Source organism: Anastrepha ludens, chromosome 5 (assembly GCF_028408465.1).
Source record: "Anastrepha ludens isolate Willacy chromosome 5, idAnaLude1.1, whole genome shotgun sequence".
Classification (NCBI taxonomy): domain Eukaryota; kingdom Metazoa; phylum Arthropoda; class Insecta; order Diptera; family Tephritidae; genus Anastrepha; species Anastrepha ludens.
The window spans coordinates 101,170,816-101,193,779 of NC_071501.1; the positions used below are offsets into that span (position 1 = coordinate 101,170,816).

Here is a 22,964-nt window from a genome sequence, read left to right on the forward strand (position 1 = left end):
GCAATTTTTTTTTGTTTAACAGATGTTCGCAATTACAAGTTCGAAATTTCATTGAAATGCCTTTTTTAAAAAATTTTTATATAGGAAAGAAGTAGTCGTATAAGAAAAACTTATTTTTTAGGAAGAATGTAGAAGTTTTATGTTACATAAAAAATATATTCAAGAAATTGTGTTTCATTAGTCATTTTTTATTGTTCAAAAATCTTGGTAGGGATATTAAAATCATACACATAAATGAAAAAAATACTTTCGTTAAAATTTTAAGCCTCCAAAAAAATTAGTGAAACCTTCAATAAAATCCTTTGATATTTTTGAGACTATTTTTTTTTTGAAATTTGCGCTTGAGGTTAAGGAAATATAGAAATTTTTAACTTCAATGACAATCTAACAAGATCAGTTTTGATTTTGAGCGCTTTTGAATTATCTAAGCTTGTGATTTTCTGCTTTTTTTTAACTCTGAGTGCAAACTTGAAAGTTTTTTCTAGAAATTACAAAAAAAACCTCACCGAAAATTTCACCACTTTTAAGAAAGTTTAAAATTGTAAAAAAACCTTTTTCCTTTTTTGGTAAATCTATAATGTCGCTAGCATATTTCTGAGCATTAAAAATTACTATTTAAACAAATTATTATTACTTTATTAATTTTTTATTAATATAAAGTTGGTAATTTTCTCTAAACTAAAACTTTTTTTTGAACTAATAATTTTTGACATAAAATACTTAAAAAAAAAATTCTTTCAAATTTGTAATTTTCAATTACGAAAATCTACTAAACAAAAATGTTTATCAAATTTTTAAATACAGTTATTTGACACCGTTTTTTTGTTTGAGAATCTGTGAACTATTCAATTTCTGTTTGAACAAATTATTAAAAATTATTATTTTGTATTTATTAATTAATAATATGAAAATTTGGCATTTTCCTTAATTTTGTTAAAATGACTAAAAAACTAAAAAAGATAAAAATTAAAAGGGCCTTTTTCAAATTTGGAATTTTCAATTAAGAATATCTGTCAAAAGAAAAAACTTTTTGCAAAATTGCTTAACACACTTATTGAGATACATTCAGTATTTCTCATGCAGTTAGAAAAATATCCGATATTTGTTTCTTTATTTTTTTAATATACGTTTTTTATTTGTTTTACTTGTTATTTCTTTAACTGTGCATTTATTAGTTTTTCGGTATTTTTTTTTAAATATATTACATTTTTTTTTTTTATATTTGTTAAAATCGTATTAAATTAAATTTATAAAAATTGCATTTAATAGCATTACCTAACTTTTTTATTTAAGTTTATCTCTTTTGTTATTTTGCATATTTTATGAAAAAACTTTACAAATTTGTATATTAAATTTATACAATGAAAAGACTAAATGTATTACCATACATTTGTTGCAAATAAATAAATAAAAAGAATACAAATAAAAAAGCACACCCTAATGCTCAGAATTATTGTTCGCATTATAAAGACCCTTCGAAAATAAATTTTTAATTTTCTTCACTATATTGTTTTAATACAATATACTGCTATGCTGCTTCTATATTTGCGTATTTTCAATGTAAAATCAAAAATAGCATTCCCTTTTAAAATATTTAATTTCGTTAAAATTTAATATCATGCTTTCTGCCTAAATATTTTTTTAAGCCTCTATTAAAATTTCTTCGAATGCACTTATTTTATAATTTTACGCTAAAAATGTATTATACAGCGTTTTTCAATAGGTGCGCTTCAACTTTTTTCCGATAGGGAGGGCGAACGACGCAATATTTTTTATTTTTCGCTTGTCATTTGTAAACTTCATTAGTATACATTTCATCATGGAACGCTGCACACTTGAGCAACGATTGCAAATCGTGCAAATTTTTTATGAAAATAATCGTTCTGTTGCTGCTACTTTAAGAGCATTGCGGCCATTTTACGGTCCATTTAACAAGCCGTCCCGTTTAGGGGTTATGTGAAGTCATTGGTCTACAGTAACAAGCCGGCGACGATTTGTGAGCTCAGAGCCAATATTGAACGCGAAATTGCTGGAATTTCGGCCGATTTATGCAAAAGAGTGGTCGAAAATTGGGTTCAACGATTGGACTTCGTAAAACGTGCACGCGGTGGTCATGCAAAAGAAATCGAATTTCATACCTAAATGTATATGTTCAAACTCGATAATAAAAAAAAAATTAGTTAAAAAAGTCAAACCGTTTGTGTTTTATTCAAAAAAGTTCAAAAGTTGAAGCGCTCTTACTGAAAAACGCTTTATAAAGGTTTTTCATTTTTAAATGTTGTAAATTAATTTTCACTTTTCTTAGTTAATAAACTTTTTCAACAAATTTTCAAGTCTTTTTACATTACCTATTTTATTTATATTCTCCCAGAAGTAACATTCTATACAATGCAACTAACGCTTTAGCTGGGTAACAGCAAAACGCTAACCTCAAAGTGCATTCCCAGCCATAAAAAAAGCTTCTTTTAAAATCCCTCTGCCATCTGAAGGCGGCTTTAAATTGTAGCGCCCTCCTTTTATTTGGTAGGAGAAACCTCAAAACAAGTAGTTTGTCCTAAACCTGTCAAGGTTTTATGAGCCACATGGCATAATTGTGATATCAAAACAATACCATCAGCATTATGGCCTATGGCTGCTACATTAAAATTAAAAACCATCCTATTATACCAAACAAAAAGGCAATAACAATAATAATGATACCTACTACCGCCGCAGTTGGGTCAGTGATTTTATCGCGTTTTCATTAAAACTAGCGCGGCCATTGCACCAGCTATGCAACTACAAGCTGCCGATCGCTGGCCGGCAAGCGCCAAAAATCGTCCAACCTAACCGCGTTCCGATCTCACCCACACACAAACACACAGCATCATTGTTGTTTTAACATATAAAGTGTGTTAGATTTGATGGCAAGTCCAATATCTGTAGCTGGTTGTAGTTGGTAGTCGGTGGTTGGTGGTTGGTAGGTAGTAGCCATTCATTTGGTGGCAACTTGCTGCTTTTTTCACGCCATCATCGTCAGTGGGCGTCCTCCACGCTGGTCAATTGACCTTTGATGAGCCCGAAATTACAGCTGCAACTGGTAATTTCCTGCGGTTGTGGTTGCCACCAGTGGTTTCGCCAGCAGCTTGTACGCTGGTCTACAACTGCTGCAACTGGCGCTGCGGTGTTGTTGTCCGTCTTATTGTTGTTGCTAACAAAGATGCCTCGCAGCAGCGGCGCGAGTAGTTAGTTGCATTGTGTTGCAGTTGCGCTCATAAATCACTTGCCGAAAGCAAGTTGCGCACTCGACTGGACCCAAAACAATAAAATACACTCTTGCATATGGATACCTATAAATAAGTAATGAATGTGCAATGAATTTGAAACATATTTGTCGTAGTTTTGCATTCATTTATTTTTGATGATTGTGAGGATTTTTGAGTTATTTATTTGATATAATATTATTTATATACTATCGTATCGTAAGGCTTAGATATTTATAAGTAATCCACTACAGCATTGTTGTGATCATCAATTTTATTGAAGTTTTTTTTTTCTTTTCAAATTTTGCTTGCAGGATCTCTCTACAGTGGCGGCAACACTACTGGCGACGACGAATACAACAAGGAGCGTTCGTTTAGCGAACAAGTGGATGGCATTGATTTGACCGACGACGAAAACGGTTTCGATATACGTTGTGAAGTTTGTGATAAAACCTTTCAAGATTTGGAAATGTAAGTGTGTCGTGTTTGCCGCAAGGCAAAGCAATTAATTTAATAGTTTTTGTGGAAAGAATAACATTATACGATTGCCAGTCATTCATGCCTACGTCACTATGAAAAGCAAAATAGCCTCAGAATATCTTTAGGAAGTTAATTGAGATTACCTTGTGGCGCTAATCAGTGCTGAATATACGAGTATCAGTATGAGAGTGAGAGCGAATGAAAGCAATAAATGGTCTTGCAATTAACACTTCTATTTATGGAAATGATACTTTTCTATTTAATATAAGACGTACCGTTTTTAATGGTATCATTATTGGTTGTTATTATTATTACTATTATTATGAAGGTACTTAAAGCTGCGACCTGAAAGATCCTTTGCGACCTCTTCATGGAGTCTGAGTATTTCACTGAGCTCAACTTTCTCAATAATCTTAAGAATTTGTCCTACTTAAATGAGTTTTATTTCCCGCTCTGGTAAAATATGTTTACCCAGGTGTTTGCCCGTTTATACATCACTGCTGTGCATGATTCCGATGCATGTTTAGCGGTTTCATCTCCCTCCATACATAACCTGCAAATTCTACTGGAGTGTATGCCCAGTTTAGTAAGCTGATGATTCAATCTACAATGCCCTGTTCGCCCAGTAATGATTCTGAAATTATTCTTATTTAATTACAAACAGTCTTGAAAACAGTTTAGGTTAAAGCTACAGTCGACTCTTGTTAATTCGAAGTTCGAGGGACTCTTAAAATATTACGAATTATCGAGTGTTTGAAATATTAAGGGGCTCGAAATTTTTGAGAGAAAATAAATAAAACTTCGAATTATCAAGTGTTCTTGTTTAATTGCTAAAGTTTATATATATTCATAATGTGAATTAATTAATCTTTGAAAATAACTCATTTATATGACTTTTAATAATTTTTTTACGGAGAAAAAGTGCCTGATAAGCTGTTTCATCAGTACCGTTTGGTAGACAAAAGATTTGTAAGTTATCGAATGAAGCTCTTGCTACCTTAACTGACATCTCTGCCAAAGGTTTTGATGTTTCGTCTTCATCTTCATCGATACTCTTTTCATTCGTACCTGTCGCAGATAAAATTTCGCCATCGGTTAGTGATCCTGAGATAGCAACATCTTCACCTACTAGAACATAGTCAGAAAAACTCACACATTCTTCTGCAACATCGCTTTTCTTCTCACCTTCTCCTACTTTGTCCATTAATTTTAGCAATCGCCAAACATTTATACTTTTTAGAACTCATTTTTAATACAATTTTTTTATCTGTTTACCAACGAAGCGATTCGTGCGGAATCGTGCGTCAAAATGTGCCTATGTTTTATGCGTAACACGCAACCACACACAGTAAAGGTATTCTCAGGAGAGTCCCAAAACTCAAAGTTCTTACTAACACACCAAGAAACTTTGCAAATTTGAATTGTCGAGTGTTTGACCATATGAGGTCGAATTAGCGCGTCGTAGCAATGATTTTTTCATTCGAATTACCGAGTGCATAAAAATGTATGTACCTACATAATTCGAAATATATGTAGAACAATTTTCTACGGGACTCGTGATAACTTTGAAGTGATGAGAGGTTCAAAATATCACAGGTTTGAATTAACGAGAGTCGACTGTACCTATCTTTGCTTTGGTGATAAACGCAGTAGATTTTCTCAGTATGATCTTCTGTGCTTCTCCTCTACTCGCCGAATAAAAGAGTAAACGTTACCTCTTCCTGGGCCGGCCACATGTAATGGTAAGTATTACGATTTTCTGAAAATTTTACCAAACACTGTTCGACAGCTTGTTTCTGAGTTCTTACCGAATGCGGCACTAACTTTCCAAACAGCTTTCGTCTTCATCTAAAATATGAAGGACTCATTCGATTGAGATGTCTTTGGCATCAGCGATTTCCCGCTTAGTTAAATTTGGACCTTTACAAACAAGACCGAACTCTATCTCAATGATTTCTGGTGTTGTTTTTGGGGGACCACTACGCTTTTCCTCCTGAATGTTTGTACAATCACATTTGAACTCTAAAATCAATCGCTGCACAGATAGAAATGATGGAACAGGTTCCTTAATTTCCCTACTTTTGTTGATAAACTTTTCAAAATCCAGAATTTTATCACTTCACAATATTCGGTTCTTTCAATTGTAAAAAAGTCACATCTAAACTTGATTAATCAACCCGTATTATTATAATTTTATTTATTATTATTAGGACATTTGCACTACGACCTGAAAGATTTGTTGTAAATACCTTCCAGAACTTAGAGCAGTTTTCTGAGCTCAACCGGTTAAGGCCACCTATTATTGACTTGGATTGCTATAAACCTGGTAGATTGTCACTGTATGACCTTCTTTGACTTTCGTCGGCTTGCTAAATAAGGGCGCAAAAGTTAGCCTTTCCTAAACCACAAAATAATTCTGGGCCTATAAGTGGCACCGTCGCACATTTCCTGGCTATAAAGTACATAACTGGTTGTTATGAAATAAGATGGAAAATTTACCACTCACATTGATATGATTTAGCACCTATAGATAGATAGATGGATAGATTTTTATTATGGAAACATACAAAAATATCTTAAAAACTATTTACTAAAGAATATACGATATTGATCCATATGGTAGTCTGTTGGTAGTCTGCACAAAGCTTAATTATAGTCGTTTACAGTAAATTGTTTATATTCTAAAGTACTAGTGACAAATCAAACTAGACTATTCCATCCGCCTGAACCGATTTTATTGAATCTATTAATAGCTTCAACTTCAACTGTAAGTAGAATTGCATAAAGTACTGATATCTATTTTTTTTTCAAAATAGCGCAACTTCCTAAGAAGTGTGGAATGTTTTCTAATTCGTTTAAAGAGAGCAGTTACAAAGAGAGCAGCTTAAAATTATGAGACCTCCGCATCTGGTCTTCAAAATCCAAGAGATTTTATAATTTTGAACCACATAATTGAAATAGCTTTCATCAATATTAGGATCTAAGTATTTGTATTGTATATGCGAGTACTTTTCAACGCCTTTCCCACTACGAGTATCTCTGTTTATTTCGTCGAGCTCACATTTGCAATACGTACTTATACATCTATGTTAGTATTCCACTGCCTCCTATCTGATATCTCATAAGTCAGATTTATGTTAGATTTAATTTTCTTTCTAAGTTCTGAGCTGCTTTTGCCCAAAAGATTTGTCTTTCCAGGATATATTTTGAGAATATATGAGGCAATCTATTTGCACTATAGTCAAATAAGGTCTTATGAATATTTCTTAGGTGAAGTTGTAATGTATACAAATCAAAATTTGGAAAGTCAGTTTCTAAAAGGACGGTGTATTTGTAGGCGAGCTCAAACTTCTTTTTTCAAAATACAATTGGGTCTTATCTATCATACTTCATCAAATAGTTCACAACCCCACACTTGAGCGGCGTAACTTTGTATTGCTCTTGTTACTGCCAAAAAGATATTCCATTTTATTGATAATTTTATTTTGTCTTTGCCCAGAAAAGGTCGCCACGTCGATTTTTTTCGACGCTGCTTCTATATTATTTAAAACATATTTTTTAAAGCTTAACTTTGGATCCAATTTCACACCTAGCTAATTATATTCTGTCGTATTGTTTTCCTTTGTACATACCCACTACTAAATATAAAGCGATATGCTAGATCTACTTGCAAGTATTGCATTGTGTTCTATTGTAGCCCAAGAATCGATGTGTAATTATACTTTAAGAAAGCACCACATTTTCAGCCGCTTTGCGCTTAATTAATGCACTCTCAATTTCATTCACTTATAACTCATTGAATGTTGCCTTACGCTCTACCAAGTAAAGGGCAATGTGTTTATCGCAATCTAACTGATTATGCTTGTAATTAAAATAACCCTTTCCCATTGTTTTCACATTTTTATGTATTTTTGCTGCTAATAAGCAACTAATTTCATATAAAGGCAGCCTTTACTTGTCACATTCGTAGTAACACTCACTCAATACTTTAGAAGCTTATCGATGGCTTAATCGAATTATCGCTGTCAATGGCGCATTTTGACGGGCCATCAATGATTATCAGAGAGGAATTGAATGAGTAAATGCTTTTGTAAGATTGTTGATTGATGTTGGATTGGTAAGACTTGTTGAAATCTAATACTTTTATTAGAATGCTAGATGATGAGAATGATGGTTGAGCCAGCACGGTCGCTTGGGAGTTTTGGTCAGCTCTTGCTCGCAGACCCTTTTGCTTATTGAAATGTCTATTAATTTTGAAGCATTGTTGATTTCACTGTCGTACTTGGCCTAACTCATGGCCAATCGAGAATAAAATATAAATGTTAATAGATAGTGCGATTGAAATTGTGTGAAAATCTACTGTTCTACTTCAGAAAAAGAGGACTTTTCTACAGGCTTTTATTTGACGCTTAAGGGGACGATAGCTAAATTATAACATTTGCAACATGGATGGATAAGCTTTCCGATAGCGCAGAAATCTTCAGAATTGGCTATTAATATCGCCCGCGCAATAAATCAGTCTAGATTCTTTCTATTTCAATTCAACCGGGCTATTCGGGACATGTTCTTCGATTTCGATATAAATCAAATATGTTGCTCTCTGGTCCAAATAATAAGACACATATTTTTTTGTGCACCGAGAATCATTAAAATCGGTTCATGTTTGACTAAGTTATGAGCATTTAAAAACAAGATATTCTTATATAATTGAAAAAAAAAATTTTAAGCCGAAAAACAAAATTGCCGATAAATCTTCAAAACAATTTTTTTCGGGCGAACAAAAAAATACGTGTCTCAGAGAGCAACATATTTGAGTTACATCGAAATCGAAGAACATGTCCCGAATAGCCCGGTTGAATTGAAATGGAAAGCATTTCTAGTCAATCATTTGGATATGGATATTTTACTTCAAATGAGAAGCTATTGAGTCACGGTAGTGTTTATGGCAGATATACTCGTAGAGTCCATGAGTTTGTACTGCCAGAATTAGAGGAACTCCTTAGTCTAGCGATGCGTCTCCGTAATTGAATGGGTTAGTGCGTGACTAACATTCGACAGTGCTTGGCTCTAAAAACTCAGGCATGAAACATTAAATGATAGAAAAAAAGCGATCCCTTGGCAAACAATGGCAGGCCTTCGAGTGTACTATATCTCTGGCATTAAAAAGCTTATCATAAATTTATATTTATTTTGAGGCGGAAAATAGTCATCGCAGCTGAAAAATCTGACTAATAAGCGGAATGAGAAAGCATTATGTTATTTAGTTCGTTACATTTTGCAATTAATATTGCGGAAATGTGCACCGGTGGGTTGTCAGGATGTATGAGAACTTTTCGCTTCGCCAAATGCGGTAATTTTTGCTTCAACTCTGATAAGTTGTGCTGAATCTTTGTCTCATTCAAGGCTACGTAATGGTGCAAAAACTTTATTCGATTTCTAATCGCAATAGCCAAACATTTCTTTAACCACAGAGTGCTAATGTTTGTTCATTCGACGACAATGACTATGAGGGGGCTTTGACTCTGCGATCTAAAGATCTAATTGATTCAAGGTATTTCTTTGAGCCCACCTTCCTCTATAAATTTTGTCCTATTTAATTGAGTTTTATTTACTCCTCTGGTAACATATGTTTGCCCTGGTGCTTGTTCCGTTTATGTGTTTGTGCTGGGCATGGCCCAATTACATGCTTAGCGGTTTCATCAGCGGTTTCGTACGATGTCGTCAGCACAATACATATCGTTGAAATGCTTCACGGTAAGTTGAAATGCTTCAGATAAGTAGCTCCATTTGCAATCAAAGTTAAGCCATTTACGCGAGCAATCAAAATACGGATTAAAGATCAATATTACGAAACTTTCTACGAATATCAATGCTAGCACCATTGGTGGCCAACAGATCGACGAGGTTCAGGAACTTACATATCTTGGTATCCAAATTACTGCAGATGGTGACGCCCCAGCCGATATATCAACTAGATAAACAAAGCAAAAGCAGCCTTTGCAATGCTTAAAAACGTAAGGCACTCCAAACACCTTACGGAAAAGCCAAAATACGCATTTTTAAGAGGAATTGAGCCCTGACCGGGCATACTCTTGGAAAACCTGTGCAAGAAATACCAGCGATGGCCTTAAAGTGGAACCCTCAAGGTTACAAGCGCAGGGAATGACCCAAAGAACCTAGCTACGTAGTCTTTTCGATGAATTATCCAGCAACAATCTCACCTGGACGCAAGCGAAACAAACAGCTAACGATGGAAGAAAGTAAAGTAGGAATCATAGACTTTGGCATTATACGCCTCATAATCGGCGCTTAAGCAAACACTAATAATAATAAATGAAAAGTTTAATTACACGGCATTAGTTTACATTTTTGTTTATAAAAAACACAGTTCTCAGAACATTTCGCCGAATCGACGACGATTAGCATTAACGAAAAATAATTAGTACTCCAGCGTTTAAGCCGCCAAATAATTGCGATAGTTGCCTGTTGGTAACGAATTTTGGAATTCACTCCAAATATACCAGCACTAGATTTGCCGCCTTGAAGTCTTCATAAATCTGTTTACCAGCCCTCCGCGTTAAATGATCGAAGTCAAAGTACGCTGAACTTTCTTTTTATTACACATTCATTCTGTTTATTAACTAATCGCTTTATTTGGTGACAATAAATCTTCCAATTATCGCCTACAAAGCTAAACAACTTAGTAAACAAAAGTGAATTGTAAAACTAATGCAAATATTTAGACGTGAAAGTGATAAACTGTTTGCGTCCTTCGTTTGTTAGAAGATACCCCAGAGTGTCTTCCAATTTGAGTGGACTTATTTGAACGCTGAATGTCTAGTCACTTCCCGCTCCTCGCCACTCTGGTCACAGTGCTTTGTTTGCTAGGCAGTTAGAGTCAATTGTTGAAGTGTTTATATACTCGTACATATGTACATACATGCATATACGCCTCACATGAAATCGTCCGCTTGCATGACATTGGTGTGGGTAAATGGGGCACCAGCACAATTGCGGCGCTGATTTGTTTGCACAAAACCAAAGGGGAGCCACGCTGTCACAAAAGGTGATATATGCGCTCAAGCGGGCAGAAGATATTTCACATGCAACTTATGGCACACAGGCTACTGTGTCACCGTCACCGTCACCACTCATCAAATATAAAATACAAATACAAGGTAATATACGAATATTTATATTCACTTGTGTTGCAGGTTCGTGTGGTCGCTTAATGCATATTTTTGATTTTCTGTCATTATTAAATGGGCAAATGTGACGGCACGCAACAAATAACTCGCACCGCCTCCAACCACATATGGGCACTTTGCATAGCAGAGGCGCCAAATAAGGAAACATACATACATACATGCCCACTTGCAAGCGGCATGTCCTTACGCTTATTTGTATATGTATGTATGCATGTATGAATGCACAGAAGCAGATTTGTACGCAAAGTTTGTGACAGCTGGTGATTCGCTGAATTTTACATGAGCGTCACATCCCCAAAGAGGTCAGAAGTACGAATACAAATGGACGTGTATACAGTCCAGTTGAAAAGTTGAGCTATACATATGTACGTACTCACTTTTACCATTACAGCACATAGATGTATATGTATGTGTGTTCATTATTTGTTTGGTTATCGCAGCGTTCCCGTCATCCTTTTTGTTGGCGCTCTTATCTGATATTTGTGCTTTCATTCATTTTGATGTGCACGCAAATAGCCGAATACACAAACAAACGCAAATAACAACACCTCCATTAACATACACACACTCACACGCATAGGAAGAAACTTGCTTACATTCCGTATCCTTATATCGGGTGTTTTTTAAGAGCTTGTGAACTTGAAATGATAATACAAAACAGAAATATTGTGGGAATGATTTTTTTTAATCTGGTCGGCCATTTCATGGCATTTATTTTTTTATCTAATATCCGGCATAGGTCCGCCGTGACTACGAGTTGCGTGGTCCAATCGATCAGTCTAATTTTTGATTCATTTTTCAAATAAATCTGAATAATAAATCTAAAGGAGCGCGAACAGCACGCAAACGATGGTCGTTTGGCTTCAAATCTTGCACGAGCTGTAATTTATAGGCAACATATTTTTGTAAGCCAAGATCCTTATAGGATCCAGCAGCTGCGTTGGCTGGGTCATATCGTCCGAAGGAGTACAAATGCTCTGGCTCTAAAAGTATTCGTTTGCTGGTGGTAGAAGAAGAAGACGAAGGCCTCCTCTTTCTGAAAAGATCAGGTGGAGAAAGACTTGGCTTCACTTGGTGTGTCCAACTGGTGCCGGTTAGCGGGAGAAAGAAATGATAGGCGCGCCGTCACTTAAGCGGTTGGCGCGCCAAGCAAGAAGAATACAAGATTCTTACGTAAAATTTTCCACGTAGTGGAAGTACAAAGGTCAAAAAGTTGAGAACGAGATGAAAAATCGATATTTCCCCAACTAGAAATTTTGGTAAGGCGGTGATTAGGCGTAAATAAGGCAGACCGCATTCCAAATTTGCGCCTCATAAGGCAGCCAAACTAAGCCCAAGTCCCGAAAGGTATCGCCACACATCTGCCTCATTAGGCGCAGGTTCGAAAAACCGAACTTCGGTAATACCCGGATGCCCTTCTACAAATTAGTTAGGGATTCCAATGTATGCCTAAGTGAGACACTGCCAGAGATTTTCGTGACCACAACCAAATTTGGTATTGTTCTGGCATGCCAATCTTTGCCTTGTCTAACGTGGGCCTGGTAAGGTAATAGTGAGGCGTGCCTCAGTAAGGCCTACCTAAATCGGGCCTAACTGATTCTTCGGCGTGCCTCATTGTAATTCTAGTCGGGTCGGCAGCTGCTTCAACAAATCGCACTATGAACTTCGCAAAGGTTTTTGTTTTTTCTAAGTAAATTTCCATAATTTGCAGGCGTTCAGGGATTCATGATGACTTTCCCAACCTTACTAAACAGATATGCCAGCACAATTTGCCATTCTCAGCTGACAAACCAAACTTTTCGATATGGATAGTGCTCATACAACTAAAAAAACACCCGATACATGCCTACATACATTGTATTAGACGCGCATGACATGCGCTGCCTCATTACGCGGTGTGCTCAATTCTATTCAACTCGATGACCGCCTGCGCGCGATAAGCATCATCACTGCTCGAACTGTGAATTCGATGTATGCTCGTATACTTCCTTATCGAGCACTGTGACTAGTGCAATGTATGTGAATGAATGTAACACTCGAGCACATCAAGGACACAAACAAATCCTGACGTGTGTTTGCATGGCTTCTAACAGCTGCGTCCACAAAGCGCTGGTTGCTAGCAGGGATTGTATGGAAGCGGCGCGATCTTATCGTACATTAAATATTGAACATCATTTGGCTAATTGTTGACAGGCGAATGAGTGGACAAACACTTATGTTCGTGGAGATGGGTGGACAGTGAAAAGTTGTCATGAGCGTGGGAGGCATGCAATATATAAAATATATAAAAAGTATTTGTATTGCGCCTGGACTATGATTGTAAGTTAGGTATTCCTAGAAATCGGAGTGCATGTAACAACTAAAACAGTATTATGGCGTTTTAAAGACTTATTTGATGCTCTTCTACATCTATGTATACTACATATATGAAAGTTGCTAAGAAATATCAGTAACATTTTATAGATATCTTCTGAATTTTCGAATCAGCGACCTCTTTATTCAACATCTTTATGCTAGAATTCCACATTAAGCCCAATAGAGGCCTCACAGAATAAAACACTGAAAGTCACAGTGCCTTAAACACTGATGTCGGAGTGCCCAAAAATATCTTATGGGCGAGCAAGTCTTATACATTGAACATTTTTTATTCCCGGGTATATGAGTATGTTTTCACGCACATTTTCCATTGAAATCGAGACAACCTAGTAATAGTTGAGGACCTTTCAACGGTTCTTAAAAAAGTATACGGTTTACTATCCACTCGATATAAATAATATCTCTGGTCTTCTTTGAACACAAACGCAAAACAGAAGCAGCTACGGCAACAACTATGGCGGCAGCTATGACAACTGCGTTGTATCTGTTCGAAAATTATTATATTCGATTTTTTCGCCTTATTTGCCTGTGCTCGCCTATACCCGCCTGTATAGAATAATTTATTATGAGTGAGCATAGGCGAGAACTAACTTTGAAAAACTAAAAAAACAAAACGAGTTTGGTTCATCATTGATTGAGAACTTCTCTACAACCCAGACAAAAAATTATCTTCAACCCAACCACATTTCTCTTCTTCCACTCCTTTCCTAAACATTCCTTTGGCACAACTTGGAAATTTGATTCTCAAAAATTTAACCAACTATTAGTGTACGAGTACCCTTTTGCTCTTAAACTCTCATTTAAGCTTTATAAATATATTACTTTGCCCCAAACTGAAAATTGCCTCCTAATACTCGAACCAGTTTTCTTAGACTAAATCGGAAAATTGTCTTCTGCGAATTTCAACCTGTCACCTACCACCTATACAACTCCATACATTTTTAAAGCTTCAACAAATCCAAATTTGATTTTTTTTTTAATTTCAAAACTACCCAGCCATGTGATAGAATAACTAGCCAGGCTCGCAATACCTTTTCCTTGCTTTAAATTATTCCATGCCACAATTTGAAATTTTTTTTCCACAAAAATCTACCCAGCCATCTGACTGGCTTCTCGACGCTCCTTTTATGCTGAGAACTCTGTATATACTGCACAGAGACTATTGTACATACTAATATTACTTATTTATTATTATGAATGCCACTTTAATTAAATAGGTTATTAATAATTTCAATATTGTCTCTTTACAGTTTGGACCATCATTTGGTAGCTAAACATTCATTTCGAAAAGACGATTTTGCCTGTGAATTGTGTAGCAAACCCTTTTGCCATCGTCCTTTATTACTGAAGCATCGCGCCTTGGTACATAACGACATACGAAAGTATCCCTGTGAGAATTGCACAAAGGTAAATTTTAAATTAAAATCCGTTTTATCTACTTTTTCAACAGTTTATAGAGAAATAAATAAGTTAATAGAAATTAAAAAATAAATTTCACAAAATAAATTGAAGAAATTTTATTGCTTTTAGAAAGCAATATTAATTGAGAAGCTATTTTCACTTCATCCCTACCCTCATTGCCATTATTCGCCATTACTAGAGAACGATCGAACGTTGATTTTTAGGGCCGAAATAAGGATCCAAGTAATAAACAAGTAAAGATTTTTAAAAAATCCAATATTTGTATTGGTAGAAAAGCCAGAAAGTTGCATTAGTTTGAATCTCTTCACGAATGAATGAATGAAAACATTTGTTCCTTTTTCTTGTTTTAATTCGTTTTATAATGTGTATATACATGGCGGCCGCCGTAGCCGAATGGGTTGGTGCGTGATTCGGAATTCACAGAGAGGTTCGAATCTCGTTGAAAGCAAAATTAATAAAAACATTTTTCTAATAGCGGTCGCCCCTCGGCAGGCAATGGCAAACCGCCGAGAGTATTTCTGCCATGAAAAAGCTCCTCATAAAAATATCAGCCGTTCGGAGTCGGCTTAAAACTGTAGGTCACTCCATTTGTGGAACAACATCAAGACCCAAAAAGGGTGCACGCGCCAATTATATATATTGTATTAAAAAAGCCAGAAAGGTGCATTAGTTTGAATCTCTTCACGAATGAATGAATGAAAACATTTGTTCCTTTTTCTTGTTTTAATTCGTTTTTCTTAGAACACAGTAAGGGTATATATGTATGTTTGTCCACCGGATAATATATTTCAATATTTTATAATGTGTACATACAAGGAGACCCAAAATTAATGAATCAATTTCGTTTTCGAATCACTTTTTTACTAAATAAAAAAAAAATATTTTGAGTGATGAAAATCTTTATTTTGACCTTTATTCGCTCGATTACTTGTCTGTTTGTATATCGAGTTTTTTATAAATAAAATTTGATTTTAAACAGTTTTTTTTTAAATCACCTCAGTTGATAGAAAAGTTTAAGCTCAAAATGTTTGCATAAAAATTTTACCAACGGAATCAAAATGATGCTATTTCAAAACTCGTAATTATGACTATTATTACCTGCCATCGCACCGTCATTGGGCGCATGCTGCTGAAGCAAATGTTTTCCAATATTGGCTACTTCTCGCTTTTGTCTTAATTTGGGTCCATGAGAGAGATTCGTCAATACCATAAAATTCTTCGTTAAGGCTACGTCGACAAGATCCTTTAGGGCGACCCTTGCGCCGTGATCCTGGTGGGTTGCAGTCCAGTGGCATTCTACTTATGTCGGTCGCTGGCTTGTGCAACATATGGCCAATCCACTTGGAATACCTCCCAAAGTCGAGTTTCTGCTTAAAATTTTTAAAATAAAACTAGTTTTAAAATCTTTTTTTTTTTTTAAATTACCTCGGATAAGAAGAGTTTAAGCTTAAAAAATTTGCATACAAATTGACTCAACGGAATGAAAATAATGCGATTTGAAAACTTGGGAATACCTCTAAAAATAAAGTTTTTTATACATACAATTTTATTAAAAATATTTTTTTAAATAATTAAAAAAAAAATGTTTTTTATATTTTTACCAAAAAATCACCTCACATACCGAGTTTCTTTTTAAGTTTTTTAAAATAAAACTAGTTTTAAAATTTATTTTTCAAAAAATCACCTCAGATAAGATTAGTTTAAGCTTAAAAAGATTGCAAAGAAGTTTTATCAATTGAGGCGAAATAATACGATTTGAAAACTTGGAAATACCTGTAGAAATTAAGCTTTTTATAGATACAATTTTATCAAAAATATTTTTTTAAATATCCATTTAAAAAAAATTTTTTTTTTAATATTTTTGCCAAAATATCACCTCAAACAATTAAAAGGCTTAAACTTAGAGATCTGTCCTCCATGCACCCCTCGTGGGCCGACGAATGGATGGCCTTCAGCTCCTTCGTCGCATTCTCTTTGATCTCCTCTATCGACTGAAATCTCCTTCCACGAAGTGGTAACTTCAAATTGGGAAACAAAGAGGAGTCACACGGGACCATATCAGGTGCATAAAGTGCTTGCACGATGGTATTTACTTGGTGTTTGGTCAAATAATTCAGCACAATTTGGACTCGGTGCGATGGCGCTTTATCATCATGCAAAATCCAAGAATTGTTTGCCCACATTTCCGGCCGGCCAGGCAGACACTAATGATCCGATGGCGCTAAAAAGTGACAGATGTGTGCCTTACAGTTCTACCAACATAAGAACAAAATATGGACCAGTTTCACGTGCGTGGTTCGTTTAAATTAAACATTCCCTGTACTTTCTGATCATAGGGTATGATATGAAATCGTAGGGGTTCGAATTAATAATAGTTAGGCCAAATATACTTACCGAAGTATGAGCAGCCACACTTTATAAAAAAAATTGTTTAACCAGAGGCGACTGATATACAGGGCGTACAATTTTCAACTCACTTCCGTGCGGTTTCTGCATGCCATTTGGTCTTTCAAGATTCAGCCATCTTTTACGCTCACTTTTTTGCACAAAATAGTTTACTATACTTGCAGGTGCATGTTGTTCTATTGGCGAGTCTGCTATTAATAGTTGCCAGCAAAGGTTGAATTATGTAAAACAAATCTCGATCACGCGTCTATTTTGAATTTTATCTAAAGCCATGTGTGCTGTGCCGTCCTTGCACATACGTAGAATCGCACAGTAGCGAACAGTAGTTGATCATTTGTATACACATTAGTCAATCTCCTCCAAAATAGCCACAAGCGCGTGCTCGCTTCATTTTACTAACCGAAGCTAGAGCGGCTGCTGGCTGTTGGCTGTTCGCTAGTGGCTGCCAACTTGACGTGTTTTGCGTCTTAGCGAAATACTAGATTGTCCAGCAATAGCGCTGTGCCTCTTAACCGCACCTCTCTAACGCTAACCTCTACCGCTTTGTCTGCTTGTTGACTTTGAAGAGACTCCGCCTCGTCCATTTATCTTCTTTGTGACAATCTTGTGGCTCGCAACAACAACTGTTAATGCGCCACTCTCTTTCAACGCAAGCGCACTTACATACATACATACGTGTGTATGCATGTATTTATGTAAGTTGAATATGGTTTCAACAAATTCAAGTTTATGTAGCGTGCGTTAATTTTTCAAAAGTAAGAAAAGTAAAGAAAATAGAAATAAATAAGATAAAAATTAATGGAATGTCACGGTACTTAATGTTTAGAGTGTGAAGATTGATCAACCGCCGCCAAATGAAAGAGTAATAAAAAACAAAATAAAAAAAAAGAAACAGAAAAACAAAAAAAATCGAGTGACTTGAATGATTGTTAGCGCTGTCGGACAGCGTACCCCATTTCAAATCATAGCAACGACAAATGTCAAAATCATTGATTTTATTACAATGTGGTATAAACTGAGCCAAGCATGAAATATGAAACAATGAGGAGTTGAAGAGAAAAATGAATTCAAAAAATTAGAATAAAAAAAAGAAACATACTTCGGTTGGCTCGCTGCAGCAGCCGCTGCCTCCGCGGTGTTGATGATGCTGATGATAAAATACTTTTGATTTTCTAGTAGATCAATAGCCTTCGGTCACTTAATTTTGAATTACACGTAACAGAATACATATAACAACAACAACAACAACAACAACAACTAAAAATGAAATGAAAAATAGAAATATTGAATGTATTGTTTAAATATAAAACAAAATAACATTAAAAAGGAACAAAAGAAAAATGAGCTCGAAAAATTCAAAACCAGGGCGTGTACTCATCCAAAGCACTTAAAGTGCAGTAATGATGAAATTTGGAGCTGTGACTTTTGGACTCATAATATAGGTACATATGTATGTACATACATTAGGGTGCATCAAAAAAAGTTTGAAGCTTATCCATCAGATTTTTTTTTATTTATTCATCAACATGCAAGATGCTTATGATAGACAGATTCACACAAAGGCCTTCTAAGTAACTAACTTAAAAATAGACTTAGAGTAGGAAAAATCAAAGTCTAAGGAAGAAGAATTGGGCTGGAATTCTCCTAAAAGGAGTATTCATTCCATAAACTGTTTTAGCAATACCCACAAAAAACAACTCATTACAACGGAAAATGTCTGAGAGAACAGCAAACTTAATTTTATTGAGTAGATTCAGACAAGCTCTTGAGCCCGCATCAATAGCCAAGACAAAACACAGCGACAACAGAACGCGCCTAGAAAATCTTATTATATTCTTAAGCTGTCTTCAAAATATTTCAATAAAATATTAAGATTTACTTGAGTTGAAAGTAGCTCTGAAAATGAATGTTTTTGTTAATATAATTTTATTAGAAATATTTTTTTCAGAAATATCTTTAGATAAGAGTTTCTTATAGATAAAATTTTATTAAAAATTTTTTTTATTTACTTTTTTTTACTATTTATGCCAAAAAATCTTATCAGATAAGAGTTTAAGCTTAAAAGATCAACATTAAAATTTTATAAACGGAAACAAAATAATGGGATTTGACAATTTGGAAATATCCCAAAAAAATAGAGTTTTTTATAAAAAAATTTTATTAAAATTATTATCTTTTTTAGTATATTTTTTTTATTAATTTAAATATTTTTACCAAAAAATCATCCCAGATAAACTTTTACATTATAAATAAAATGAGTTTAAAGGAAATTGTTTTATTTTTTCAAAAAGTCACTTCAGATGATAGAAGAGCTTAAGCTGAAAAAGCTGCATACAATTTTTATAAGAGAATCAAAATAATTAGATTTTCAAATTTGGAAATCCCTCTAAAAATAGATTTTTTTTTTTGAATTTTTTTTTAATATTTTATTTAAGTAATTTTTCATTTGATTTTTTTTTTTAAATATTTTTACCAAAAATTCACCTCAGATAATTGAAGAGTTTAAGCTTAAAAGGTCTGCATAAAAACTGGATCAACAGAATCAAAATAATGAGTTTTCGAAATTTGAAAATACTTCCAAAAAAAAAGTTGTTTTATGGAAAAATTTTTCTAATTTTTTTAAATATTTTTACCCCAGATAATGGAATAGTTTAAGCCTGAAAAACTGTATTCAAATATTATTAAATCGTACAATTTTGACGAAAACTTAAACCAAAATATTTTGTCGAAAAACTTAAAATATAATAAATTTTATAATTTCGATAGAAAAACAGTACAGCCTTCTTTGTATGGACACTGATGCACCCCAATGCACAGATGTACGATTTGGTTAAAAGGAGTCAAACAGAAATCAAGCAAAGCGCAGTACAGCACTTGCTCGGCTTGGATGTTACCACCGCACACACCTTCTTCTAAGTAGCATAAGTTTGTATGTGCATTTGCATAGCTACATATTTAATCTGATTGACAGTGCCACACACTTTAACAACACACTTTCACTGCGCCGCAAGCCCCTCAAATTCACGCCACGCGTTGTTTTTCTCCCCATCCTACTGAGGTATGGTGTGAAAGTCGGTCGAGTTATGTGCCATTAGCAGCAGGGTTGCAATAGAAGGAAACATCTTTAACGATGACTTTAATGGCTTACATGCGGCAGCTTGTGGTTCGGTGGCATGCAACAAAAAAGTATTAAAAAACCGTTTGCTGCTTTGCATTATTACACCGCGCAGCCGCAATGTGCCGCGTTGCCACAACAACAAGCGGTCAATATACATACATGTATGTGTGTAAATATTACAGCAAACGATCGATCGATCAAGCGATCGAATGCCACGATCGAGCGTTAAAGTTGAAGCTGTGGCTGATGTTCATGGTTACAGTTACGCAGCCAAATCGGTGCATTGTGATGAGCTTACAGCCGCGTGACTCTAGCACGCCGTGGTAATTGTTTCAGTAGTTATTCCGCTTGAAAACGAGTGATCGTGCCACAAATTGAGCACAGCTGAGAAGATAGCACCCGCGCAACTGTAAGCGGTAAGCTGACAGCTGTATGAATTTTTGTTTTGTTTGCGCGCTGCTCAATTGTTTGGATAATCAATCTTGCATGGTCACTTTTGGGTTTCTAGGCTTTTTCTTGTATCCCCATTGTCTGAGGACTTTGTAAGCGCTACTTAGGTATTTTATGCGCAGTTTCATATGCTCTAATGAGCAAAATAATAGAATTGCGATACTTTTACCAGTTTTGCCTACTTTCATTTGTTTTTTTAATTTTCATTAATTTTTTATAAATGAATGTACGATTTTTTTTTAATGGAAAAAGAGTAACAACGTTAGAGGGAAAATTATCAAAAATCAGCGAGAATGTTTAGACACTTCAAACTGACGTTTATTGTACTAAAATTCGATGCACTATAAAACGGCGAAATTTTTGTTTAATTCCGAATTTTTTTTTCGGATGTAGAATGCGCCATTTTTTATGAAAAATTAATGAAAATTAAAAAAAACACAAGAAGAGTAGTCAAAACTGGTGAAAATATCGCGTTTCTATTATTGCGCCCATAAGTGTACAGGCATACATACCGACACACACTTGATCAGGCGAGCGGGGTGCGGTAGTGTTGCACGGACAGATGCACTTCATTTGCAGCAATTGATGAAACGAACGCTTTGCCGACATGTGCATTCGCTGCCAGAAGATGCTGGTGGGGTGTGTCGAGCGCTGATACGTAGAAACAATGGCATAAGCCAAAGTGGCAAAATAACAACAACAACTAAAAGAAGAAAAAAAGCACCAAAAAATCGGTGAAAATGGAAAAATCTGATTAAATCTACGCCATTGTTGTAGGTGGCGATAGTAGTGCGTTTACCTGATCTGCCAGCCGCGCTATGCTTCAATTCAAATAAATGGCATTCCAGCGCAAGTCGACTGCTGCGCTGAACACCTACAGAAGAGCAAATCAACCAACATGCCGCTATGAAGTCAGCTCCACTGAGGTGGTGGTGGCCTGCCCAGTGAAGCGGCTAAAGAGCTTTTGTGAGTTCAGGTGATGGCGGGTGTTTTGGAGCGACAAGCGTCAAGGCATTTAGTCAGTCATTCTGACAGTTACAGGAAAACAGCAAACGGCGTGCCAAATAGTCAGCTAGAAGACCAACGTCAAGCCATCGCAACATGAAGCAACTTAAAGCGACGTAACTCAAACCAGATCAACTCAATTCAATTCAGCGCAAACCAATCGCAAACACTTCACTTTAGAAGTCCATTCATACAAAAATATCAACGAGCGCAGCAAAAAAAAAAGCTGTCGAAGTAAGCTTTAGCCCAAAAGTGCCTCAGTGAATGCTTCAATCTACACTAATCCATTTGATGTTGTTATAGCACGAGCTATTCTTGTTTTTCTATAAAAAAAAAACGTAAAAAAAATATGCATACATACATACATAGGAATGAAAGACAATAAAGCCTTCACGGCTTCACGGCTGTGCTTCGATCATCCGCCACCACCAAATCCGACACACACACACACACACAGGCACATACGCGTCTGAGTAGAGATAGATAGAAATGTATACGAGCAGACATACAATAACAGACTGAGAGACAGTGCCAGTCAGCCAGCCTTTGAGCCAGCAAGCCAGCCGGTGCCATTATGACAGCATGATTAGGCATAACAGTTTCATAAAAGCAGCTAGTCGTGCACGGGACCCGTGTCCGTAAAAAAAGCAACACCACCAACAACAGCAACAACCGAAACGTCCCTTACACGCCGCCGCTTGCCGCTTGCCGCCTGCCGCAGCCGCTGCACGCTGTCAGTGCGGCCTGTGCAGGCGGGCGGCGGAGCTTCGTGCCAGCGGCAAGCGCAACAAATTCGCGCAAATTTATCTATGAGTATATCGTATTCGTTGCGGAATTTGCCCCGCAGCCGTTGCCGTAATCCAAATCTAGTCGCGTATTTGTTGTCATTTGGTTGTGCCGTCGTCTTCAACGACGGGTTCGCGCCTGCGCACTGCGTCCACAAAAAACTAAAACAAAACACAAAAAGGTACTGCGCGTTTGCTTTGGGTTTGGTGTGAAACGTTTGACGTTTTTGTTTTTGTTTTTTTGTTAGCGTATTTTTTTAACAGCGCAGACCAAGCGACAATTGTAACAATTGAAAGTAATAATTGTTGTAGGTGGAGGAGTTGTCCCGCCCCGCGCTTTTCTGCTCTCAAATGCTCGTTGGCACTTAGCTCTTGCCCTGCTCGCTTACTTGTTCGAGTTCTGCTGCTCTGGTTTGCTCGAATTTGCGTAATACTTATTATATATATTTATGACTTTTTTCTTTTTAATTCT

The 22,964-nt window shown here is 35.8% G+C and overlaps 1 protein-coding gene across 1 annotated transcript in view; it reads left to right on the plus strand.

The window, feature by feature from the left end:
- Positions 1-22,964, plus strand: part of LOC128863850 (transcription factor hamlet) — a 73,918-nt gene that overhangs the window by 46,922 nt on the left and 4,032 nt on the right. The window contains exons 5-6 of the mRNA XM_054103221.1: positions 3,557-3,713; positions 14,557-14,713. Of these exons, the coding sequence (XP_053959196.1) occupies positions 3,557-3,713; positions 14,557-14,713 (314 nt within the window). The remainder of the gene's footprint in view (positions 1-3,556; positions 3,714-14,556; positions 14,714-22,964) is intronic.